Genomic DNA, 26,774 nt, shown 5'->3' on the forward strand with positions numbered 1-26,774 from the left:
TACCTTTTAAAAATATTTTTGAAACCACCTATTTTTATATTTATTTGAAAAAGTACAGAAGATTTTGTTTGACCGCATGAATGCTCTCTTACAACAAAAAAAGCCATACCCTTTAAAAAAATTTTTTTTAATTTATTTGCTTGGCTGCATAGGATCTTTAGTTGCCACACGTGATATCAAGTTCCCTGACCAGGTGTCAAACCCCGGGCCCCCTGCTTTGGGAGCGCAGTCTCAGCCACTGGGCCACCAGGGAATACTCCTGACTGCACGTGGGACTAGGTTTTACCCAGGTAATGTTTATTTACACTGGACTCTTACTGGGTTTTCCAGTGAAGAAGAGATTTCCAGTGACGACGAAGAGCTCGTAGAGGAGGAGAAGAAGAAGCCACAGAGGAGGGGCCCAGCAAAGAGGAAGCTGGAGATGGAAGAGTACCCCAGCTTCATGGCAAAGCGCTTTGCCGACTTCACCATCTACAGGAACCGCACACTCCAGAAGTGGCACGATAAGACCAAGCTGGCTTCTGGAAAACTGGGGAAGGCAAGCGTGGGTGCCTGTGTGTGTGTGTGAGTGTGTGAGGCAGGTCGTGGCAACCTGAAGCAGCTGTGAGAAATTGGAGCTACAGCTCCCTTATATGGATGATGCCTTGATGTGGTAGTCATCTGTCATTTCTGTGGAAAAATTTACTGAACTCCTACCACTGAGGTTTATACCATTCTGGCGTGGGTTTTCAACTTTATTAGTGAAGAGTGTTTTAAGTCTAGAAATGGTGGCCTTGTAAGTGTTGGAAAAACAAAATACCTTAAAGAAACGGATTTTACCACAATTAATATTAAAGGAGCAGAAGTTAATCTCTAGGTATAGGAAAGTAATGTGACTTGCTTAAGACTAATTTTTAATTTTTTTCTGAGAACAATCAGAGCCATTCACACACTCAGCCTTTAACCGAAAGTCCCTCCTGGAAAGAGGATTGTCTGTGTCTACTGACACAGAAAGATAGAGAAACCAACGTCGCTGGCTTCTGCAGAGACTTTGTGCGTTATCTGACACTGGTTGATATTGTTGCAGGGTTTTGGTGCCTTTGAACGCTCAATCTTGACTCAGATCGATCATATTCTGATGGACAAAGAAAGATTACTTCGAAGGACACAGACCAAGCGTTCTGTCTACCGAGTTCTTGGCAAACCTGAGCCAGCAGTCCAGCCTGTCCCAGAGAGTTTGCCAGGACAGCCGGTAAGGACTGATGCATGGTGATTATGGGAGCAGTTCCTAAAGGAGGCTAATTAACTGGACGATCTGCTCACCTCCTTGTAGGTATTCCTTGGGGCATAAGACATAAACAAAAGAAAGAGGGGGAGCGGGAAAGCACTGCTTTGTTTGAGAAACTGAGATGATTTGGGAGGGGAAAGTTTTTAAAAAATGAAGCCACTGGGGCACAGTTCTTGAGGTGCTAGCCTACTGTGTTACCCCTTTGCCTGGCAAAGAAATAAAGCCACTCTTTCTCCTAAACAAAAAATAATAATGAATAAAGCTATTATTAACTTGTGTATAGCCTTCTCTTAATTTTGAGTTTGATATGAGTCTGATCATGGAAGCATTTGTAATTCAGTTTTTAAAATTCAGTTTTAAAGCTTCTTCTTTAGAAGCACTAATATTGAGTTGTGTACTTTAGGCTTTCCTTTGCATGCTTATATGCTACAGGAAAGGATCCAGAATTGGAATAGGCAGATTCTTCTGTCTGAAGGAAACGCTTTTATTTATAGTAGAAATATATACTTAATATGTATTTCTTAAGTTCAGAAGAATTTTAAATGAAAAGTAAAATTCCCCTAGTCTGAAAATTTCACTCCGTAGGTTTAACCAATGTTCGTAGTTGTAACAAGCTTTTAGGTATTTTCTACACAGACACAGACAGACACACACACACCCACACACATATATAACACATACGCTTTTATAAAAATACGGTTTTTAGAACTTTCCTGTTGGCCCAGTGGTTGAGACCCCATGCTCCCAATGCAGTGGGCATGGGTTCAATCCCTGGTTGGGGAGCTAAGATCCCACATAGCCTGCATGGCATGGCCAAAGAAACAAACAAAAAAAATGTCTATTTTTTTTAACTAAATGGGATGGATATATATATGTATATAAATATATAAATTATATATAAAATCTTACAGCTTTCTAAATTATTGTAGATATTTTTCCAGGCTGTTACATGGAGATCTACCTCATTTTTTCTAATGGCTATAGTATTCCATTGTATGGATGTGTACTATAATTTTTTTGAACAGTGGATATGTATGTTTTCTCTAGTTTTAGAAACAGTGCTATCAGAAACGTTCCTGAGCATTTATATATTTTTGTTTTTATGTGAACATGTGGATACACTTCTAGAAGTGGAAATATTAAAGAGAATATGCATTTTAAATTCTGATAGATGTTGTAAAATTGCCTCAAAAAGCCTGCTGTATTTTCCATTACTGAAGATTGCCTGTTTTAGAGGTGAAAAGTGATGTTTTTTCATCTCAATTTGCATGTATTAGAATGAGATTAAATATATTTTCATATAACCATTGAGCATTTGTGTTTTTTTCTGTCAAGTGCCTATTAATGTTTTGCCCATTTTTCAACGGCATTATTTTTGTTCTTTAATTGTAAGAGCTCTTTATATCTTAAGGAAGATAGTGCTTTTACAGTTCTGCACATTCTTTATAGTCACTGCATTACTTTGGTAACCTCATTGGCATTCACTCTTTCCTTCTCGTGGATGTAGGAGATCCTTCCTGAGGCCCCTGCTAATGCCCACCTGAAGGACTTGGATGAAGAAATCTTTGACGATGATGACTTTTATCACCAGGTATGATTTTTACTCTCTTTTCTTTTGTTATAAATGAGGCATTAACATTTTAAGACACCTGATAGAATTCTCTGACCTAAAGGGTAGCTATCGTACTTCGGAAGGATAGAGTCAGACAGGGTTTCTGAACATGTACTCAGAATCGACTTGCTGTGTAGTTCTAGATGTGTTACTTTGCTTTTATAGTTTTCCTTCTGAAATGAAAATAGCTACAGCTTCTTTGTTAGTTGTTACAGAGTATAAGTTATTGTAGAGCAGTTTCAGTGTCTTTGCATCAGATGATTTATTCTCTCTCAGCCACTTTTGATGATGTTCTTGGAGGATTTATTTTTTGTTTGGTTTCTTGTCCTGTTACTAGTAGGTAAGGACATGGAGTTGAAAGGCCAGGATCCCAGAATTCTTGAATTGCACTTCTGCTTCTGTCATACTACATCTCTTCTCTTAAAACGTTCTTGTGTGTGTGCATGTTCAAATCAGTTAAGTACGTACGGAGGTTGTCTGCTGCTGTTGATTATAATAATAGTGTAGTGCTTTGGAGACAGAAGGAATTGCTAGAGGTTGAAATCTAGTCCAGTTCTCAGTGTCTCCTCGCAATCATTCCCCCTGTTCTTGCCCTGCCCCTGCCATCTGCTGCTCTTTCTGATGATGGTTGTACTATCAAGGTAGACTAAACATCCGGGCTATCCTAAAGAACTAAAATAATTTCCTCTAATCCTGGGTCTCTTTTATCAGTCCTACATCTTAATGAGACGTGCTGTAGGCTGTCCCCTCTCTAGCTCTGGAGAGTCAGGGATGCTGTTCAGTTTTGGTTGAGTCATTATTTGTCACAGTGATCTTTGTTAACTTTTATGGAAGACTTTTCAAATGCTTGTTGGAGGTGTAGCCATAATGACAGCCCTGTGCAGTATATGGAAGTACGAAGGAAGGAACATAGGAAAACTGTACTGCGAAGAAAGTAGAAAAAGTGATTCTGTATTGAGGAAACCTCTGGTTTTACCCTAACAAAGAGAGAGATTTTTTTTAAATTTATCTTGCTGTTCACTCTGATGTTCCATAAAATTATTGCTGTGTGTCTTAAAAGTAATGATGAGTGGGTAGAGGCAAGAGGATTGGTGTGTGGCCCCAGGTGTTCCCAGTCAGAGGTCTTGATTCTTTTTTCCTTTTTTTCTATTATTATGTCCATTTGTCAGAAGAGTGGGGAACTCTGTTTTGCTCTAGAATGTCTGAGAGAGTACCCGACATGGGATACTAATGCTGTGTGAGTGTGTGAGATCATGGGAGACAATCCAAAATGTTCCAGTCTTCATTAATTGAAGTGTACATTGTTCGATAGAAAGTGCATCATAAATTAAATAGGCCTAATGAAATAAACTGAAATTACTGGGGGAAGCTGCTTCCACTGGCAATCCTCAGTCTGAAAGATTTTTTTTTTTTTTTTTGGCCTGGAGGTCTGCTTAAAAAGAAATAGCATTACTTGATTGGCCCTTCATCCCAATTAATGATTTTAACTTCGATAAATTCTGATTTCAGTTATGACTAGTCACATCTTCGCTTTTCCCCTTGCTGGTTAATTGGGGTGCTGGGGTTAATCTAAATTAAAACTTAAACTAATAGAGGTCAGCGAGGCAGCTGAAACACCTGAGTGAAACAAATGGGGCTGCCAGGCACAACTTTATCTTGGCTGTTTCCCAAGAGGGAAGTGGCAGCAAATTGGAGTTGTTTCAGCCTTCTGTAAAGGTGAATGATGGGTGACACTTGTTAATGTACAGCATCTCCGGAAGCATTCCAGATTGCTTTGCTGCCGCACCAACTGCTGCCATCCACGCACCGTCAGTAGGAACTGGACCAGTTGCCAACATCTGGCAGCACAGCAAGGAATGGGTGCAAGGCTTGAAACCCCGCAGATTCTAAATATGGTGCTTAGAAGTGTGCAGGCTTTAATCACTTACCACTCTTTGGCAGCAGGCTACGACAGCTTATCCCAGCCTCGTACATCACAGTCGACATCTGCTGAGCCGCCAGGCAGCTGCACATTCATTTTCTTTTCTTGCCTTTTCTCTTTGCCTCCTATTCCTCTTCTTCTTCGTGCTAACCCCCCCCCACATCCCCTCCCCCCAGTCCCACCCCCTGCCTCCCTTCAGTTTTCCTCCCCCTCCTCCAGTATGCTTCTTGGGAGAGATGATCTGTAAAGATTACCACTTCATTGTGTGCAAGTAATTGTGGTGATGCCAGGCCCTTGACAGATACAACGTAGCACCTGTTCTGCTGACCTGGTTAATTTCTTCTGTTGAGTGGGATTTACCAGAGATTGGAGCTGAAGCCAATTCAATGATAAGGCTAAAGAAAATGGCTGTATGTTTTCTGTCACCTCCCAATTAAATTGGCTTCATAAAGTGCTTTCCTTTATTTGTCAGGGTGGTAAGCCTGAGCTAAGTGTTGCATTCAGAAGTGGTACAATGTATTACAATGGGCCTGTGAGTTTTCATTTGTGTTTTTTGATGCAGTTGGTTGTTTGGAAGAGCTTGGTGGTGAATGTAATAACGTTTTGCCTTTTTTTTTTTTAACCATACTTGAAGCCAGACTCTTTGGGTCCATGTTTTGTAAGGAAGAGATTATAGCCACATTGAATTTTAATGTTTCATTGTAAGGGTTTAAAGGCTTACTTGGTTAAGTCATGTGTCTCGAGGCTGTGTAAATGCCCTCACCACTGAGAATGGTGTTCAGGGTCAGAACGGGCAACACAGACACACTCACTCTCTTTGTTTCATAATGGGCCTTAAATTACTACAACTTAAAAAATATGTCTGTGTTATTTAATAAAGGTACATGCGAGTGTGTATGTGTGTGTATAAGCAAATACATATGGAGTATGTGTGGAGAGGACTGGAGAGTATCAGATACTGTAATGGTACTTTTTTTGAGCTGAAAAGAACCTCACAATAATGAGTCCCTGAGACATTAAGTAACTTCCTGAAAGTCACATACTAGTACTTGATCCAAGATTTTTTAGGCCAAGCCCTGTTCTTCCCATACCTTTGTTTCTTAAATATTTCATTTGTGAGCCACAGGAAGACTTCACTATAGTATTATGCTTTTCATTTTGTAAATAACTGAGCTTCATTTTCTCAGAATCAGAAGAAACATTATGTTGTGTTAGAAAGTAATTTTTTTTTCCCCTTTGAAGGCAAATGATTTATTGAACTCCTGGCTTCTTAACAATTCTAATGAAAAAAATTAACCTTCTAGTTGTGTTCCTGGTTTGTTTGGAGTTGCTGAAAGCCCAGAATGTGCCCAGTGGTGACGATTTTCGGAGGGAAACTGTTCACAGGCTTCAAACATTGCTGAGTTCTCACTTGCTGGTGGGATCAGCTTGCATCTGGCTCAGTTGTTGTTAGAGTTCATCCCTAGAGATTATTTCATAAAATATAAAAGTTACAAACGACCATGAAGGAAGAGCCATGTTTTCAGTGTCTGTTGTTCATTTTCATGATCCCGTTTGCAGCTTTTTTTTTTTTTTGACATTAAGTGCTTTTAAGGTATGTTGTCTATATTGCCATTTAAAGTTGATTTTTGACTCGATAGGCCTGAGTTCTCAAAGAGCGGAGGAAGGACTAATGTTTACTGAACACTAGTAACGTGCCAGCTCCTGGACTGATTAGACAGGTACTTGATTCATGTCTTCATTTCATCCTCCCGAGATCTCCAGGTTGAGCTATGACTGCACTTAGCAATAAGCTATAAAGTGACTGTAAAGTGACTGGGTGTTTTTAAAGCATTAAAAAAAAATTTTTTTTTTAATTAATTATTGCTGCCCACAGGCTTTCTCTAGTTGCAGCGAGCGGGAGCTGCTCTCCAGTTCTGGCGTGTGGACTCCTCGCGGTGGCTCCTGGCACGGAGCACAGGCTCTACGTGTGCAGGCTTCAGCTGCGGCGTGTGGCCTCTGGAGCGCGGGCTCAATGGCAGTGGCGCCCCGACCAGTGACTGGGTTTGTTCTTTTCATAGCCGAGACCTCAGACTAGTTTCTTGTCACCTCGTGAAGTATTTTGCTCTGAAAGGACTAACTGAACTTAGATATTGACCGGTCGATACCTGGATTTCTGAGGGTTCATTAGGATTTTGTATGTTGCTTCTAACTCTGTTTAGTTTTGATCTGGTTTGTCCTGTCACTTTGAATTTAACCAAGAGCATCTGGAGAAAGGCATAATAGGTTCTGTTCTTTTGGTGACCACTTTGATGGGTTAAATTTCTCCTTTTATCTGCCATCAGAACATGTCTATAGCTGACCCTGCCACATGCTGGACATTTGTGTCTAAGACATTTGATAATGTCATAAACAAGTAATTACTAATTCAGTGAACTATTAAAAGTCGATAATGTTAAGAAATAGAGAAGAGGCAAGCTTTCTGACAGGGTCGTTTACTTTAGTTAAATTGGTGAGTGATTAATATGGACGGCTGATAGGGTGGCTTTAATTGTATGCATTTAGATCATAGTGTGAATAAGGGATGTGTAAGGCCATTCCTGGGAGAAGGCAGTGGCACCCCACTCCAGTACTCCTGCCTGGAAAATCTCATGGACAGAGGAGCCTGGTAGGCTGCAGTCCATGGGGTCGATGAGGGTCAGACACGACTGAGCGACTTCACTTTCACTTTTCACTTTCATGCACTGGAGAAGGAAATGGCAACCCACTCCAGAATTCTTGCCTGGTGGATCCCAGGGACGGGAGAGCCTAGTGGGCTGCCGTCTATGGGGTCACACAGAGTCGGACACGACTGAAGTGACTTAGCAGCAGCAGCAAGGCCATTCCTACGGTTAACGGCCATACAGCGTTCTTGTTGGCATGTGTCTTTCCAGTGATTCGGTTGATGGCTGAGAATATGCTTTAAAGTTTGATTTGAACCTACTCCTTTTAATTTGTTGCTGGAAAACAGATCCGTTCTGTTCAGAGCAGTATTTCATTTTTAGTTTGACTTTGAGATGTTGCTGCTATTGGAGATGTGGATAGTGTTTCTTAAAAGTTTGATAAAATTTATTACATGTATATCTTCTTGGTGACTTAAAGAGGATGTATATAGGAAGTGCATAGTTTTGAAAACTGAAATTATGGTTGAAGTTAGAGCAGAGAGTTAATCAGTTAGGTTTCTTAAGATGTAATATAGGAGTTAAAAAAAAACCCAAACAAATATCAATGTCTAATTAAACCCCAGTTTTAATAATTACAAGATTATGTTTTGAATCTATGCAAGAATTTTATTTAGATACATTCTAGTTTTTGTGTTGCCATTGTCTGTCTGTCAGTGTTTAGTCCCAAAGATAGTGTCAATATTGGCATTTGATAGCCAGCGTGGGCTTGCTATTATGGAGCCTGCACACACAAAAGCCACATTTTAAATGCAAGGTCGAGCAATTTCATCAAACAGCAGCGTCAAGGGAAGGCACACACGACTGGCCCTCGTTTCTTTCAGTTCTCTTGCTTTAAAAAAACACCGGAGCATGACTTTGGTTCTACTGCTTCGTGTAGACAAAGGTAAAACCTCAGAACAAAGCCTAAAACAGGCTCCATTTGATGGAGCCAGCTAGGAAAGAAAGAAGAATTGGCTTCAAACCATCGAAGAAACTTTTCACATGCAGGTGGTCCCGTGGTAGTTTACTGGGCAAATATGTGGCCAAAATTGCCTTTTCTATACTAATATAATGTTAAACCCAGTGTCAGCTAGTTAAGTGTCAGTTAGACACAGGGTTCCAGCAGTGTTTGAGTAGACTCCAGTAAAGAGTTTGGCACTTTAGAAAAGGGGCCACTACCTGTTCACCAAACTGGGCCTGGTATCGTCTTGTTTTTAAATTATATTCAGTGTATGTAGCTCCTTAAAGCTTTACTTTAAAAGTAAATTATAGGGACAGTGACTTAGCATAAAAGGGGGAGTTAAAAAACAGCTTCAAAAATTATGTGTATTGTAGATCTAGCATAGAACCTACTGCTCTGAAGTTAGATAGTGTCTCTGAAAATTGTCCATTCCAAACTGTCTTTATACTAGAGCCTAGGGGACTCGGGTGGGATCGTCTCATCTTTAGACACTGAAATCCAGGTGTTGTTGGTCCACGTTTGATTTTCTTATTTAATTATTTATTTACGTATGGCTGCCCTGGGTCTTGGTTGCGGTTGGTGGGCTTCTCATTGCAGTGGCTTCTCTAGTTCTGGGGCCACGGGATCTAGGTCCGGGGGCTTTAGTAGTTGCAGCATGCAGGCTCAGTAGTTGTGGCGCATGGGTTTAGTTGCTCTGAAGCATGTGGGATCTTCCCCGACCAGGGATTGAACCTGTGTTCCTTGAACTGGCAGGCAGATTCTTGACCACCAGCGAAGTCCCTGACTTTCTAGCATATTATGCTGCCTTTTGACCCGACACACTTAAAAGTCCATTTGAGTGTTTTCAGATTCGTAACTGTTTAGGAAACTGAAGATCCAGTGTGTATGTTCACACTGTGACAGTTCAGATGAGTCACTTTCATGCGGTTGTGCGCTTCATTCACTAATTGCTATACCAGATGCTAGTTTTACAATGACTAATAAGACAAACCCCTGCCTGAGGAATTGTGTCATCTAATGAGAGCAGAAGTGAAAGTCACTCAGTCATATCTGACTCTTTACAACCACATGGACTGTAGCCCGCCAGGTTCCTCTGCAGGCAAGAAAACAAGAGTGGGTAGCCATTCCCTTCTCCAGGGGATCTTCCCAACCCAGGGGTTGAACCTGGGTCTCCTGCATTGCAGGTGGATTCTTTAAGGTCTGAGCCACCAGGGGGAGTCCTAACAAGAGCAAAGTTCTCAATTTTGTAGTCATATAGCTCCTCTTTCAGAATATGACTTTAATAAAATTTAAATGAAGAAAATAAATGGTGCACGAGAGCAATCAGGTCCTTGATATGAAAACATTCATATAGCTAAGACTGAGCTCCCAATGCAGGGGGCCTGGGTTCGATCCCTGGTCAGAGAACTAGATCCTACATGCTGAACTAAGAGTTTACATTCCACAACTAAAAATCCTTCGTGCCACTGCTAAGACCTGGCACATTATAAATAAATAATGATTAAATAAAACAAAACCATGTAGTTCCGTAGTGCTTTCTTATCACAAATGTGCCTCACATACTTGTTGGCACACAGGATTTTCTCTCAATAGACTCCTAATTCCTAAAGTCATGTCTTAGTAACTTGTAAAAGACCCTGAGACATGCTGTTAGATTTTCCAAGAATTTAGTGATTTTTAGAAGCCAGTATTGCAAATCTGATATCCACTGAAACTTATTTCAGGTTAGAGGCGCCTTCAGGGAGATACTGCTTTGGGAAAGATCCCTGATCTTCCCCTTGCTTACAGCAAGTAGTAATAAAAACCTTCCTGCTCCTGGCCAGAGGTGGAGGGGAGAACATTCAGGTTGGTGATAAGTATTTAAATGTTCATTTTGCCGTAGCCTACCTCTGTGTTTTTTAAAAAATTTTCTGTAATAAAAAGTTGAGAAGAAAAGTCTTTCAGATTTCTTTCTTCCTTCCATTAATTGATTCAGCAAATATGTGAGTATCAACTATGTATTTATCGAGTAACTGTTGTTCTAGGCTGTGCTATCTGATGCAGTAGCCACTGGCCACATGTAGCTAGCTATTCAAATTTCAGTTGTAGCTAATTAATTAAAATAAAGTTGAAAATTCAGCCTGTCAGTCATGCTAGTCACATATCAAGAACTGTAGCCACATGTGCTAGGGGCTGTTGTACTGGACAATGCAAATATCGAACATTTACGTCATCACAGAGGCTTCCCAGGTGGCTCAGTGGTAAAGAATCCCCCTGCCAAGACAAGAGACTTGGGTTCAATCCCCGGGTCAGAAAGTGCCCCAGGAGAAGGAAATGCCAACCCACTCTACTATTCTTGCCTGGGAAATCCCATGGGCAGAGGATCCTGGCAGGCCGCAGTCCGTGGGGTCACAGAGAGTCAGACAGGACTGAGTGCACGCACACACATCATCACAGAAAGGTCTGCTGGAGCTTTGTGAGGGGCCGGGACAAAGCAAAGGCCTGCCCTCTCTCTCAGAAACAGGATGACACTGCAGTGGAAAACAGTAAAACTGGGTATGGATGAAGGGGCCTAGGACAGGGATGGGATGGCTCCTGTTTTCAGGTGGGATGGTCAGGAGATTCAGTGATACTTGAGCATAGCCCTGAGGGCAGTGCACACCAGACCATGAAAGTTTTGGGGGGAAGGGAATGGCGAGTGCAAAGGCTCCAAGGCCCTGCTGCAGCTAGCGTGTTCTAGGAAATAGGGAGGCCTGTACCTCTGGGGTGGGGTAGGTAAGAAAGAGCGGGATAGGAGAGCCATAAGTCAGAGCCGTAATGGGAGGCCAGGTCCTGAAGGAGCTTGTGGGCCACCCTAAGGCTTTGGCTTTCACTAGGAAGCCACTGGAGAGTTTTGAACAGAGGAGTCACATGATTGGACTAATATTTTTGAAGCATCACTCTGATGTGTTGAGAGTAAATTCTAAGGAGGCAGGGTGGCAAACAGGAAACCGGAGGCTCTCATGATAGTCCAGGCAAGACGTGGAGGTAGCTGGGACTGAGATGTTTTAGAGGGAGTGCTGACAAGTGGCTGGACTCTGAATTTATGCTAAAAGTTGAACTGATGGATTTGGCTGGTGGATTGTGTGTGCAGTGTGGGAAGAGAGGGATCCAGGATGACTTTAGGGATTTTGGTCTGAGCAGTTGGATGGATGAAGTTGCTATTTACTGAACTGGGGACAAACAGTGAGAGAAGCTAGTTTGGAGAAGAAATCTAGAACTCAGCTTCGGTTACACTAGATTCCACACCCTGCCCCTCCCCGACCCCATGGACCTGTGCTGACTTTAATTATTTTTATTCCAAATTGGTTATATTAAATTATCACTGAAGCAGTCATAGGGAATTGTTGAGGAGATAGTTATGTATAAAATTTTGGAGTTCATGAAGAGGTCTGAACTGAAGGGATGAATCTGAGAGCCATCAACATATAGATTGTATTTAATACCATGAGACTGGATGAGATCACCTAGGGATTGAAAGTGGAGAGAAAAAGAGAAAGAGATGCAAAGCCCACGTCCTGGGGATTCAACATTTTGAGTGTGGGGAGATGAAGAGGATCTAGTATAGGTGCTGGAGACGGTGAGAGGAAATAAAGGAAGAGCGATTTCCCGGGTTTCATATCAAAGTGATTCAAGAAGGAGGAAATCCAGTATCGTCCTGATACCAAAGCCAGGCAAAACTATCACAGGGAAAGAAAGCTACCGACCAATATCTCTAATGAACAGAGATACAAAAGTCAACAATCTACTAACAAACTCACTGTAGCAACACATAGGCAAGAATACTGGAGTGGGTTGCCATGCCCTCCTCCAGGGGATCTTCCCAACCCAGGGATCGAACTCGGGTCTCCCACATTGCAGGCAAATTCTTTACTGTCTGAGCCACCAGGAAAGCCCTCTCACCCCCCTCAGAAAAAAAAAATTATTTACCATAACTAAGTGGGATTTAGTCCAGGAATTCAAGATTGTTTTAACATCAGAAATCAATTAATGTAATCAAATGTTATAAGGGCCAAAAACATGATCATCTCAGTAGATGCAGAAAATTGTTTGACACCCTTTCATGATAAACACTCAGCAAATAGGGATAGAAGAGAATTCCTTACCTAGTAAAGAACATCTATGAAAACCCATAACTAACATCCTATTCAGTGGTAAAAGACAGAAAACTTTCCCCAAAGATTAGAAATAAGGCAAGGATGCTCTTGCCACTAATATTCAACATTGTACTGGAGGTTTTAGCAAGGGCAGTTAGAAAGAAATAAAAGGCATCTAAGTTGGAAAAGAAGAAGTAAAAGTATCTCTTACTTGCAGTTGGCATGATCCTATATATAGAAATCCCAAAGAAGCCACCAGAAAACTACTTGATCATGAATTGCAGGATACAGAATAAACACAAAAACATCAGTTGTGTTTCTATACACCAGCAGTAAGCAATCTGAAAAGTTAAGAAAGCCATTCCATTTACAGTAGCATCCAGATGAGGAAAATACCTGAGGATAAATTTAACCAAGGAGGTAAAAGACTTATATTGGTGTGTGTGTGTGTGTGTGTGTGTATGTGTGTGTGTGTGTGTGTGTGTGTGTGTGTGTGTGTGCGCGTGCATGTGCGTGCGCACACGCACGCACGCACGCATGCACGCTTAGTCATGTCCAACTCTTTGTGACCTCATGGACTGTAGCCTACCAGGCTCCTCTGTCCATGGAATGTTTCCAGGCAAGAATACTGGAGCAGGTTGGCATTTCCTACTCCAGGGGATCTTCCCAACCCGGGGACTAAACCTGTGTCTCTTGCATCTCCTGCATTGGTGGGCAGATTCTTTACCATTGGTGCTACCTGTGAAGCCCCAAAGACCTGTATGCAGAAAGTTATAAACTTTGCTGAAAGAAATTTTAAAAGACCTAAATAAATGGAAAGCCATCCCATTTCATCGATTAGAAAAATTCTAATTTATGGATTAGAAGACTTAAGTATTGTTAAAAATGACAGTACTCCTCAATTGATATACAGATTCAACACAATCTGTATCAAAATCCCAGCTATCTTTCTGCTGAAAGTGATGAGCAGATCCTAAAATTGATGTGGAAATACAAAAGACCCAGGATGGCCAAAACAATCTTGAAAAAGATCAAAGTTGGAGGACTCATAGTTCCTAATTTCAAAACTTATTACAGAGTTGTAGTAATCAAGATGTTGTGGTACTAGTATAAGGTTAGGCATATAGATCAATAGAATACAATTGAGAATTCAGAAATAAACCTTTACAGTTATGGTCAATTGATTTTCGACAGGGGTGCCAAGACAGTGGTGAGAAGTCTTTACAGCAAATAATGCTAGGACAACTAGTTACCCACTTGCAGAAGAGTGAAGTTAGAGCCCCCTCTCATTCCTACACAGAGATTAACTCTAAGTTGATCATATACCTACATACAAGAGACAAAACTATAAAACTTTTAGAAAAAAACACAGGAGTAAATCTTCATGACTTTGGGTTAGGACATAGTTTCTTAAATATGACAACAAAAGCACAAGGGACAAAACAGAATAAAAACAGATACGTTGGACTTCATCGAAATTGAAAACTTTTGAGCTGCAAAAGGTCCTACTGGAAAAGTGAAAAGACCCACAGAGTGGGAGAAAATATTTTTAAATTGTATATCTGATAAAGGACTGGTATCTAGAATATATAAAGAACTCTTAAACTCAATAATAAAAGCAAATAACCTACTAAAAAATGGCGAATGATCTGAATAGACATTTTTCCAAAGAAGGTATTTAAACGACTAGTAAGATGCTCACCATTATTAATTAGTCTTTCAGTTCAGTTCAGTCGCTCAGTCGTGTCCAACTCTTTGCGACCCCATGAATTGCAGCATGCCAGGCCTCCCTGTCCATCACCATCTCCCGGAGTTCACTCAGACTCATGTCCATCAAGTCGATGATGCTATCCAGCCATCTCATCTTCTGTCGTCCCCTTCTTCTCCTGCCCCCAATCCCTCCCAGCATCAAAGTCTTTTCCAATGAGTCAATTCTTCGCACGAGGTGGCCAAAGTACTGGAGTTTTCAGCTTTAGCATCATTCCTTCCAAAGAAATCCCAGGGTTGATCTCCTTCAGAATGGACTGGCTGGATCTCCTTGCAGTCCAAGGGACTCTCAAGAGTCTTCTCCAACACCACAGTTCAAAAGAATCAATTCTTCAATGTTTAGCCTTCTTCACAGTCCAACTCTCACATGCATATATGACTACTGGAAAAACCATAGCCTTGACTAGACAGACCTTAGTCAGCAAAGTAATGTCTCTGCTTTTGAATATGCTATCTAGGTTGCTTATAAGTTTTCTTCCAAGGAGTAAGCGTCTTCTAATTTCATGGCTGCAGTCACCATCTGCAGTGACTTTGGAGCCCCCCAAAATAAAGTCTGACTCTGTTTCCACTGCTTCCCCATCTATTTCCCATGAAGTGATGGGACTGGATGCCATGATCTTTGTTTTCTGAATGTTGAGCTTTCAGCCAACTTTTTCATTCTCCTCCTTCACTTTCATCAAGAGGCTTTTGAGTTCCTCTTCACTCTCTGCCATAAGGGTGGTGTCATCTGCATATCTGAGGTTATTGATATTTCTCCCAGCAATCTTGATTCCAGCTTGTGTTTCTTCCAGTCCAGCGTTTCTCATGATGTACTTTGCATATAAGTTAAATAAGCAGGGTGACAATATATAGCCTTGACGTACTCCTTTTCGTATTTGGAACCAGTCTGTTATTCCATGTCCAGTTCTAACTGTTGCTTCCTGACCTGCATACAGATTTCTCAAGAGGTGGGTCAGGTGGTCTGGTATCCCCATCTCTTTCAGAATTTTCCACAGTTTATTGTGATCCACACAGTCAAAGGCTTTGGCATAGTCAATAAAGCAGAAATAGATGCAGAGGGCAGACACACAGAAACCATACTCACAGAAAACTAGTCATTCTAATCACACTAGGACCACAGCCTTGTCTAATTCAATGAAACTAAGCCATGCCCACAGGGCAACCCAAGACGGACAGGTCATGGTGGAGAGGTCTGACAGAATGTGGTCCACTGGAGAAGGGAATGGCAAACCACTTCAGTATTCTTGCCTTGAGAACCCCTTGAACAGTATGAAAAGGCATAATGGTAGGATACTGAAAGAGGTACTCCCCAGGTCAGTAGGTGCCCAATATGCTACTGGAGGTAAGTGGAGAAATAACTCCAGAAAGAATGAAGGGACGGAGCCAAAGCAAAAACGATACCCAGCTGTGGATGTGACTGGTGACAGAAGCAAGGTCCGATGCTGTAAAGAGCAATATTGCATAGGAACCTGGAATGTGAGATCCATGAATCAAGGCAAATTGGAAGTGGTCAAACAGGAGATGGCAAGAGTGAATGTTTACATTCTAGGAATCAGCGAACTAAAATGGACTGGAATGGGTGAATTTAATTCAGATGACCATTATATCTACTATTGCAGGCAGGAATCCCTCAGGATAAATGGAGTAGCCATCATGGTCAACAAAAGAGTCCGAAATGCAGTACTTGGATGCAATCTCAAAAACGCCAGAATGATTTCTGTTCATTTCCAAGACAAACCATTCAATATCACAGTAATCCAAGTCTATGCCCCAACCAGTAATGCTGAAGAAGCTGAAATTGAACAATTCTATGAAGACCTACAAGACCTTTTAGAACTAACACCCAAAAGAGATGTCCTTTTCATTATAGGGGACTGGAATGCAAAGGTAGGAAGTCAAGAAACACCTGGAGTAACAGGCAAATTTGGCCTTGGAATGTGGAATGAAGCAGAGCAAAGACTAATAGAGTTTTGCCAAGAAAATGCACTGGTCATAGCAAACACCCTCTTCCAACAACACAAGAGAAGACTCTACACATGGACATCACCAGATGGTCAACACCGAAATCAGATTGATTATTAGTCTCTAGGGAAATACAAATCAGAACCACAGTGATCACTAGGATAGCTGTGACCAAAAATGACAGATGATAACAAGTTTGGGGAGAATATGGAGGATTTGGAACCCTCGTACACTGTTGGTAGAAATATAAATTGGTGCAGCCTCTATGGAAAACAGTTTGGTAGTTCCTCAGATCAACCATAGAGTTACCATATGACCCAGCAATTCTACTCTTAGGTTTACACCCAGAAGAAATGAAAATCATATGTCCACACAAAACCTTATACATGAATATCTGTAGCGTTATTCATAATAGCCATAAAGAAAACAACCCAAGTGACCATCAACCGATAAATGGATAAACAAAACATGGTATATCCATACAATAAATATTATTCAACCATAAAGAGGATGAAGTACTGAAACTTGCAGCATGGATAAACTTTTGAAAACATTATGGTAAGTTAAGTGAAACAAGAGAGTCACAGACCGTATTTATATGATTTATTAAATGCTCCAAATAGGCACAATTTATAGAAGTGAAGAAGTGGATAGGCGGTTGCTTACGGCTGGCAATATTGGGGGTGAAATGGGAGTAGCTGATGGGAAAAAAAAACTGTCTTTTGACAGTGATGAAAATATTCTGAAATTGATTTTGATGATGGTTGCACACCTCAGTGAATATACAAAACCATTGAATCATAGTTTAAATTGGTGAGCTGTATTGTATGTGCATTTTATCTGAATAAGGTCTTTTTTTTTTTCCCTTAAAAGAGTGACATACTGTGTTGAATGTTGTGGATAGATCAAATAAGATAAGGAGTGAGAACTGGCTATTTGGTTCAGCAATGTGGAAGCCATTCGGACCTTCACAGAAACTGTTTTGTTCAAGTGCTAAAGCGGGTTCAAGAGAGAATGGAGGTAGAAAAGTTGGAGATGGCATAGACAGTCTGGAGAAAGCTTGCCCTAAAGGGGAGAAATGGGCAGCAGGGGTCAGGAGTGGGTTTCTTGTTTGGGTTTCAGGTAGATGTCCTCTGTATGTTGCTTTTGTTGTCGTCCGTTTGTTTATTTTTTAGGCTGTGCAGGGTCTTTGTGGTTGTACACAGGCTTCTTGTCGTGGAGCATGGGATCTAGAGCCCACGGCCTCAGGAGTTGCAGCCCTCAGGCTTAGCTGCTTGTGGGATCTTGGTTCCCCAATCAGGGATCCTGTACACTGTTTTCTGATGGAAATGATCCCATAGAGGGCATCATGCACGTTTCAGGAAGGAGGTGAGAATGGCTGCTGCTGTGTACACAAGTAGAGAGGGGTTGGTCTGATGGACAGCTCTTGTGTAGATATGGGCGTGAGGACAGAGTGTTGAAACTCTTGTTCCCAAGGAGCTATGGGGAAGGTAGTATGTGAGGTTCTTACCTGAGGGCAGGGGCTGGAGGTTTGAGAAAAGAGAAGGGATGGCAGAGTCCTCAAGCAGAGCAGGAGAGTGTAATTGGGAGCACTGGAGACCCACGTAAGGTTAGTGGAAATGGTTTTAAAGTGACTGAGACCAGTTCAATCCATCTTGTCTGTTTTTCTACTCATTGCAGCCGTATGGATGCAGGTATTGAGATTTAACAAGCAAATAGAGGTACATAATCCCTCACCTGCAGTTCTGACACTAAAAAACCCCTCACCTGCAATTCTGACACTGAAAACTTACAGTAGTGTACTTGTTTGTTTTTGTAAGTTTGGCAAAACATTGTGGTGGCAACATCTGAATGGTTCTGAAGCTGTATTAACCTGTGAAAGTGAAAGTCATTCAGCCGTGTCCAACTCTGTGACCCCATAGACTGTATAGAATTCTCCAGGCCAGAATACTGGAGTGGGTAGTCTTTGCCTTCTCCAGGGGATCTTCCCAACCGAGAGATTGAACTACTAGGGAAGCCTGCCTATTAACCTATAAGGCTTTATTTATCCCACTAGGTAGGGATATTTATGTATTTTGCTGCAGAGGTGTTGATGTGTTTGACTTTGGGGTTCTGCCCCAGGCTTCACTGGGGCATTTATGGTACATACACTGTATCATCACCTTCCCCCAAATCCCCAAAGCTCTGAATTCCAGGACACATCAGTCCCCGAGGGACCGTATGCCATACAGACCGTGGATCTGTATGACAAAGGGACAGCACGCAGCAGACTTGAGGACGTTTACCGCAAGTGACCGTCCTGGTGGCATCGCATGCCCATAAGTATGGAGAGGGGCGAGCACGTGAGGAGGAGCGGGGAGGCATGCTGAAAAGGCGGCGGATCAATGGGCTATTGATCTGAGGGGGGAAGAATACTGGAGTCTGCAGGCTAAAGGGAAAATCCTGGAAGGAGAGGCTGAGGTTTGTTTCCTCTGGGCTTTTAATCCTTAGAGGACATAATGCAGAATATAGTTTAGCACTGCCCTCTTGGTTCCTTGTAAAGCCTGTTTAGCAAAATAGTCACTAGTTCTGAACGACTTCCTCTTCATTCTTTCAATACAAATGTTACATAGCATAGTGTCATTATACAATAGAATACCATAGAATGCCCAGAAATAATCAGTGATTGATGTAGTATCCAAGAGGATGTATAACCCCTCTCCTCACCTTTTATTTTATAGATAGAAAAATAAATAAATAAATAAACATATATATATATATACACACACAGGCACACACCAGGACATCTATCCATTTACCAAGAGACAGAATCCTGGAAATGGGGGCTGTTGGAAATTCTAAACAATAGCACTGCTGGCACCTTGTTCCTTTTGGTATAGATTAGGAAGAATGGCTTAGTGCAGTCACTTAGTCCTTGTAACATTCTTTTTATGTATAGGAAAAAGAAAGGAAAAGCAAGTTCTTTAGCAGTCAAATTGCCTAATTCTCTCTCTGTCTTCACATATCAGAGCCGAATACTGGTAATGATTTACTTACACTTCTAGTTAATAATTAGACATTGGGAGGCACCATATATCATGCCTAATGGAATATATGGGGTCTGATGAGAAAGTTTTCTGTTTTGACTAATAAATTTTAACCCAAATGGCCAGGCCTGGTGAAATATTACGGCCTTCGAAATATTTTAGAACTTGTGCTGAGGAAACAGTGTGAATTTCCTCAGCGAATGAATTTATCATCCCTTCCAAATCACAGGCCTTAGCTCCAGCTGTGGAGTGGAGGCACGAGGCAATGCTGAATCAGAAAGTGGAAAAACTAATCAAATCCTTAAAAGACCGAGGGCAGTGAGGCAGAGTTAAGGCTGACTTTTTCAGTGGTCGCCTTGAGCTGTACATTTTCTGATTTTAGTAACCAAAGGTGGGTTATCTGGAACTTCAGTAGTAAGATGCACTTGGGTTTTTGTTCACGCATTTGACTTCCCTCCATTCTTCTCTCTGTTATTAATATTATTCTTGTAAATATTGTACTTGCCACTGCAGAAGTGGGATGCTTTTCATCTTTGATCCAAAGATCTAGAACTTAACTCTTTCCTTTCAGAGGTACTATCAAAATACTCACTGTGAGCAAGGTAGCGTGCAGAGTTCTGAGGGAGGAGAGAATTTTGAGTGATACTGTGCCTTGCCCCCAGGATGCTTACAGTCAAGCAAAGGCGCTGTAAACAACCAGAGTGCTGGGCAAGGGGGTGATAAAGAATTCAGGAGAAGGGAGATTCGTAATAGTCTGGGAGAATTAGAGAAGGCTGCGGGGAGGTGATGGCATTTGATGGAGGCCTTTGTAGAGGGGTCGATAGGATGCTGCAGAGGGTGAGATGGAGGGGTGGCTGTGGGAGCAGAGGGCGATGGGCTGGATGCAGGTCCTGGAGAACGAAGAGCAGTTAGTTGGCCTAATAGAATAAATGGTAAAGGAGAGGATCACTTGTGCCCAAATTAATCATGGTTTGGTTTGGGAAAAGTCCTTCAAATAACAGTCTGCTTTTCAGGTATTGACTTAGTACTATTGTGAGTTTTTTCTGTGCTTTTTACAATTTCTCCCTTCCATTCTGATTTTCCTTCATTACATGTCCTATTTGTTATCCACTGTTGGCAATCAGTAGAAAGGAACTTTGAATTATCGTATTTGCTCATTGTTATTGTTAGCAGCTGTGGTGATTCATTTATGGAATTTTTTTGTCCCAGATTGAGTTCTGTCTTTATCTCTAAGTATCATTATCTGATGTTGACAGTATCTTAATTTATTGAACACTCGCATTTTGCAAAATGCTTTACTTTTATCATCTTTTAAGACTGCAAATCGACTTTATGAGGTACAGTTATTATAAGGAAACTGAGTCTCAGAAGGGACAAATAACTTGTCCCAAACTTCACATCTAATAAAGGGCACAGAGCCCAGGTATGTCAGACTCCAAAGCCATGGCATTTTACAGACTTACTGGGCGATGTTTACAGTTATGTTGAACCATGGGGCAGCACTGAAAACTCATGCATAGAATCACTACATCTAAGAAGATGGGAGATGGGCACCTGCAACTGGGATTTGACAGACTGATAAAAGAGACACTGATAACAGAGAACACTATATGAAATGAATTCCCACCTTTACTACAAAGATGTCAAGACACCTTTCTTGCAGTAAAAAGACCAACTTGAAGACACTACAGAAAGAGTCAGTGTCTGCTGGGGCATGGGGCAGATGGCTAGAGGAAGAACAAAAGGCCTGTCCCCGCTCTTCTTTTCCTGAGAAGAACCAGCTCTCTCCCCGGGAAATGAGACCCAAGAGGGAGGCAAGACCGACATCACTGTAACAGTAAAATAAGGAGAAGGGTTCTGAGATTTTTTTCATTCATTTGGATTAAGTAGTTTTAAAAAAAATTTAGGTTCTCTTGGGATGGTTAAAAAAAGGGTAATTCCCATGCACTTAAACCACACAGTTCTCTAGCCCTGTGCAAGACGTGGGAGAAAGAGGATGTTGTTTGAGGAGGAGGAGGTGCTGGTAATCGTGCAGTCACTTCAGTCTTGTCCGACTCTTGGAGACCTGTAGACTGCAGCCTGTCAGACTCCTCTGTACATGGGATTCTCCAGGCAGGAATACTGGCGTGAGTTAGCATGCCCTCTTCCAAGGGATCTTCCCAACTCTGGGATCGAGCCCGTGTCTCTTATTTCTCCTACACTGGCAAGCAGGTTCTTTGCCACTAGTGCCAAGAGATTAAAAACCAGGAGTTTCCCCAATTGCTTAGGTAGATAGTAGTACTCTGGATTAAAAGCAAGGTATTACATATTACACAGACCATCCCCATGGAAAAGAAATTCAAAAAAGCAAAGTGGCTGTCTGAGGAGGCCTTACAAATAGCTGTCTAAAGAAGAGAAGCGAAAAGCAAAGGAGAAAAGGAAAGATATAAGCATCTGAATGCAGAGTTCCAAAGAATAACAAGGAGAGATAAGAAAGCCTACCTCAGCGATCAATGCAAAGAAATAGAGGAAAACAACAGAATGGGAAAGACTAGAGATCTCTTCAAGAAAATTAGAGATACAAAGGGAACATTTCATGCAAAGATGGGCTTGATAAAGGACAGAAATGGTGTGGACCTAACAGAATCAGAAGATATTAAGAAGAGGTGGCAAGAATACATAGAAGAACTGTACAAAAAAGGTCTTCACAACCCAGATAATCACAACGGTGTGATCACTCACCTAGAGCCAGACATCCTGTAATATGAAGTCAAGTGGGCCTTAGAAAGCATCACTACGAACAAAGCTAGTGGAGGTGATGGAATTCCAGTTGAGCTCTTTCAAATCCTGAAAGATGATGCTGTGAAAGTGCTGCATTCAATATGCCAGCAAATTTGGAAAACTCAGCAGTGGCCACAGGACTGGAAAATGTCAGTGTCAGTTTTCATTCCAATCCCAAAGAAAGGCAATGCCAAAGAATGCTCAAACTACTGCACAGTTGCACTCATCTCACACACTAGTAAAGTAATGCTCAAAATTCTCCAAGCCAGGCTTCAGCAATACGTGAAACCGTGAGCTTCCAGATGTTCAATCTGGTTTTAGAAAAGGCAGAGGAACCAGAGATCAAATTGCCAACATCCGCTGGATCATGGAAAAAGCAAGAGAGTTCCAGAAAAACATCTATTTCTGCTTTATTGACTATGCCAAAGCCTTTGACTGTGTGGATCACAATAAACTGTGGAAAATTCTGAAAGAGATGGGGATACCAGACCACCTGATCTGCCTCTTGAGAAGCCTATATGCAGGTCAGGAAGCAACAGTTAGAACTGGACATGTAACAACAGACTGCTTCCAGATAGGAAAAGGAGTATGTCAAGGCTATATATTGTCACCTTGCTTATTTAACTTATATGCAGAATACATCATGAGAAACACTGGGCTGGAAGAAGCACAAGCTGGAATCAAGATTTCCGGGAAAAATATCAATAACCTCAGATATGCAGATGACACCACTCTTATGGCAAAAAGTGAAGAGGAACTAAAAAGCCTCTTGATGAAAGTGAAAGAGGAGAGTGAAAAAGTTGGCTTAAAGCTCAATATTCAGAAAACGAAGATCATGGCATCCGGTCCCATCACTTCTTGGCAGATAGATGTGGAAACAGTGTCAGACTTTATTTTTCTACAGTCACTGCAGATGGTGATTGCAGCCATGAAATTAAAAGACGCTTACTCCTTGGAAGGAAAGTTATGACCAATCTAGATAGCATATTCAAAAGCAGAGACATTACTTTGCCAACAAAGGTCCATCTAGTCAAGGCTATGGTTTTTCCAGTGGTCATGTATGCATGTGAGAGTTAGACTGTGAAGAAAACTGAGCGCCGAAGAATTGATGCTTTTGAACTGTGGTGTTGAAGACTCTTGAGAGTCTCTTGGACTGCAAGGAGATCCAACCAGTCCATTCTGAAGGAGATCAGCCCTGGGTGTTCTTTGGAAGGAATGATGCTGAAGCTGAAACTCCAGTACTTTGGCCACCTCATGGGAAGAGTTTACTCATTGGAAAAGACCCTGATGCTGGGAGGGATTGGAGGCAGGAGGAGAAGGGGATGACAGAGGATGAGATGGCTGGATGGTATCACCGATGTGAGTCTGAGTGAACTCTGGGAGTTGGTGATGGACAGGGAGGCCTGGCTTGCTGCGATTCATGGGGTCGCAAAGAGTCGGACACGACTGAGCAACTGAACTGAACTGATTACATGGTATGATTCTTTTTGTTTAAAAACAAAAGAAGTGTCTGTGTGTGTGTGTGATAAAGTAAATAAAACTTTGAGATTTTCTGCCAGAAACAATTCCCCCACTCTGTGCATGTATGTATTTATTGAGCTCCTTCAGTGGGCCAGTGGACAGGATAGAGTGGTGAGCACACTGTTACATTCTCTGCTTTCTGTGAAGCAGACAGTTGGCTAGTGGAGGAAATAGACATTAATCATGTACCCCACTAATAAAATGTAAATTAAATACATCAGGAACATCATATGAATGTGTATGAAGGGCTGCTGTTAAGAGAGGCTTTCCTGAGGAAGGAGGTAATTGAGCTGAGATTTAGCAAGGAGATAGAGAAGGTAACGCAGTGATCAATAATGTGCCTGCCAGTGTAGGAGTTGCAAGAGATGTGGGTTTGATCCCTGGGTCTGAAGATCCCCTGGAGGAGGGTATGGCAACCCACTGCAGTATTCTTTCCAAAGACATCTCCTGTCTTTGTCCTTCTGGCCACATGCTCTCATTTTACTGAAGCACAACTTCCTGTGAAAGAGCCTGTGGAAGGTAAATTATTGAGTCCTTGCCTGTGTGAAATGCTTTATGAACTTCATCCTTGGTTAGTGCTTTGGCTATGTATGGAACTTGAGGTTGAAAGTCATTTTCCTCAGCATTTTGAAGGTTTTGCTCTGCTGTCCTCTGACATCTGTTATTGCTATTGAGATGTCTAGTCCCATTAAGATTTATGTTCCTTAATGTTTCGGGTGACTGTATAATTCATTGTCAAGACTGGGACCCTTGAGGTGCCATCCTGAAGAAACAGCAGGACGGGAGACTTTAGCCAGGACTCTCTGTGGTAGATGGGGCCATATAGTCACCCTCTTTACATGTGACCTATTTTTCCTCTCACCTTTTAGGATCTTTTCTTTGCTTCTAGAGTTCCACATTTCATGACGATGTGTCTTACAAAAGGTTCTTTTTCCTTCATTGCACTCGGTTGTATTGGGTGGTGGTTATTAGTTCATTCCCGTCCTTCAATTTGGGGAGGTTTTCATAATTATTTCTTTAATAATTTTCTCCCAGCCTTCGTTAGGTAGGTGTTTAACTTCCTGGATTATCCTCTAAGTTATTTTCTTCTTTCACAAATAATCAAGGGATATTATCTGTTTGCTGAGAGATTTTTGTACATTTGTCTTCCAGTTCTATTGAAGATGTTAAACATTTCTAGTGTTCAATTTCTCATTTTACTCTTCTCATAGCATCCCATTCTTGTGGAAGTGTCTTTTCTCTCACTTCTCTGAGGGTGTCCTCAGAGGAGGAGGAGGAGTTGTGAGTTCTTTTTCTTTTCTTTCTTTCGTCTGTGTGTTTTGTTTGCTCCTTGCATTGCTTTCTTGAGTCGCTTTTTTTCCTGTTTGCTTTGGTCTCTGTCTGAGTCTTTCCTCAGATGCTGGTGATGCTTAGCTGTCACTTCATGTTTCAGAGTACATCATTCTAAAGTATCTCTGAAACCTGGGTGGAGCTTTCTGTCTCCTTTGTATGTAATTTTGCTGAGAACTAACCTCTTGGTTCTCAGAGCTTGGAAATCTTTTCTGGGGAACTGGGGGATAACCATGCAGTTTTTCCAGAAAACACTCCCCTGCTCTCCTGCCTAGGAACTTGTCACGTGGCGACAGTGTCCTGGGCACAGGGTGGGGAAGGAGTCAGAAGGTACCAGACGTCAGCCTTCTGTGCCTCGTATCTCTCAGTTTGGAGCTTCTGTGGCTTTGTTTTTCCGGAGAATCGAGCCTCCTTCCCCCCACCCTCCTCCCCCGGGGGGAAGTTGCTTGGCCGTGTGAACACTCCAGAAGGCCCCGTGGTTCTGCCCCAGCCCTTCTTTAGGGGAGCCGCCCTTTGAGCTCCTCCTGCTCACGGGGGTTCCGTGGGCGTGATTCTCTCACCTTCATTGCCTGTGGGCCCTCGGGCGATCACTTCCTTTTTGCTCTTCATCTCCTGACTATCTTGGAAAATTTTGTGAAAATCCACTCTTATTAGTTCTCCCTTTCCTCTTTTTTCTTGCGGGTTAATACATCTTTTTATTTTGTTCTCCTCTACTGTCTCTTGGAGGAGTTGAGAAGGGAGACGAGATAAGCCAGTGTGTTCAGCCTGCCATTTTAAACTGCTTCCAGCATGCCTTTTTCCAGGCAGAGTATGATAACTGCTGGTTAGATTCTGATAGTACTGTCAGTGCCATTCCTCGCATATGTGGTTATGGGTCACGTAGGTTTTTGTGGGCTGACTGGGGAACCCACCCACATGTATGATTTTCCCCAGGAACTAGAGAATTGTTTTTGAATTGACTCTCTGGAGGAATTATAACAGACTAGAAGAAAAATATTTCACATACCTCTCCATTTTCCAGATCACATAGAAAATTACAGATACTGTATCATTATTGTTGAAATAAAAACCTCTGGTAACTACCAGAAACCTGAATTTTAATGGAAAAGTTTGTTCATAAGTGAAACCATAAAAATTGAACTAAGAAGCAAAGCTAAATTCTTCCATCAGTATCCCTAAAACTTCATTTTTCAACAACTTTTTGGAAAGCTGCTGCTGCTGCTGCTGCTGCTGCTGCTGCTGCTAAGTCGCTTCAGTCGTGTCTGACTCTGTGCGACCCATAGAAGGCAGCCCACCAGGCTCTGCCGTCCCTGGGATTCTCCAGGCAAGAACACTGGAGTGGGTTGCCATTTCCTTCTCCAATGCATGAAAGTGAAAAGTGAAATTGAAGTCGCTAAGTAGTGTCCAACTCTTAGCGACCCCATGGACTGCAGCCTATCAGGCTCCTCCATCCATGGGATTTTCCAGGCAAGAGTACTGGAGTGGGGTGCCATTGTATTCCTAATTAAATTTAAGCCTAGTGTAAGTGAGAGCTGTGGGAAATGGCACTAGCCAGGGGGAGAGTTTATTTACCTGTATTTTCTTGCTGCTTTCTTGTTCCTGTCTTGCACACAACACGGTCTTCTCACACTGAATGAATTCTTCGGGATGCATGGATAACCTAGACTCAGCCAGACAGACCAATAAAACTCTCTTCCTAACCACAAGTGACTAAGAATAGCTGTGTAAAGCACCAAGGTAATGAAAATGCAGCCCAGAATGTGTGAAACACAGGGTGCTTGAGAGTAAATGCTGCACCAGCTTGGTGTTGGAATCGCAGGGACCACTGTGCGTGTCACACCCCTGCTGTGGG

General features: G+C 42.0%; 1 protein-coding gene across 1 annotated transcript in view; it reads left to right on the forward strand.

Moving 5' to 3' along the window:
* AATF (apoptosis antagonizing transcription factor) overlaps positions 1-26,774 on the forward strand; it is a 111,018-nt gene that overhangs the window by 44,132 nt on the left and 40,112 nt on the right. The window contains exons 6-8 of the mRNA XM_068978096.1: positions 331-538; positions 1,067-1,231; positions 2,775-2,858. Coding sequence (XP_068834197.1) covers positions 331-538; positions 1,067-1,231; positions 2,775-2,858 — 457 coding nt within the window. The remainder of the gene's footprint in view (positions 1-330; positions 539-1,066; positions 1,232-2,774; positions 2,859-26,774) is intronic.

Source organism: Capricornis sumatraensis, chromosome 8 (genome assembly GCF_032405125.1).
Source record: "Capricornis sumatraensis isolate serow.1 chromosome 8, serow.2, whole genome shotgun sequence".
Classification (NCBI taxonomy): domain Eukaryota; kingdom Metazoa; phylum Chordata; class Mammalia; order Artiodactyla; family Bovidae; genus Capricornis; species Capricornis sumatraensis.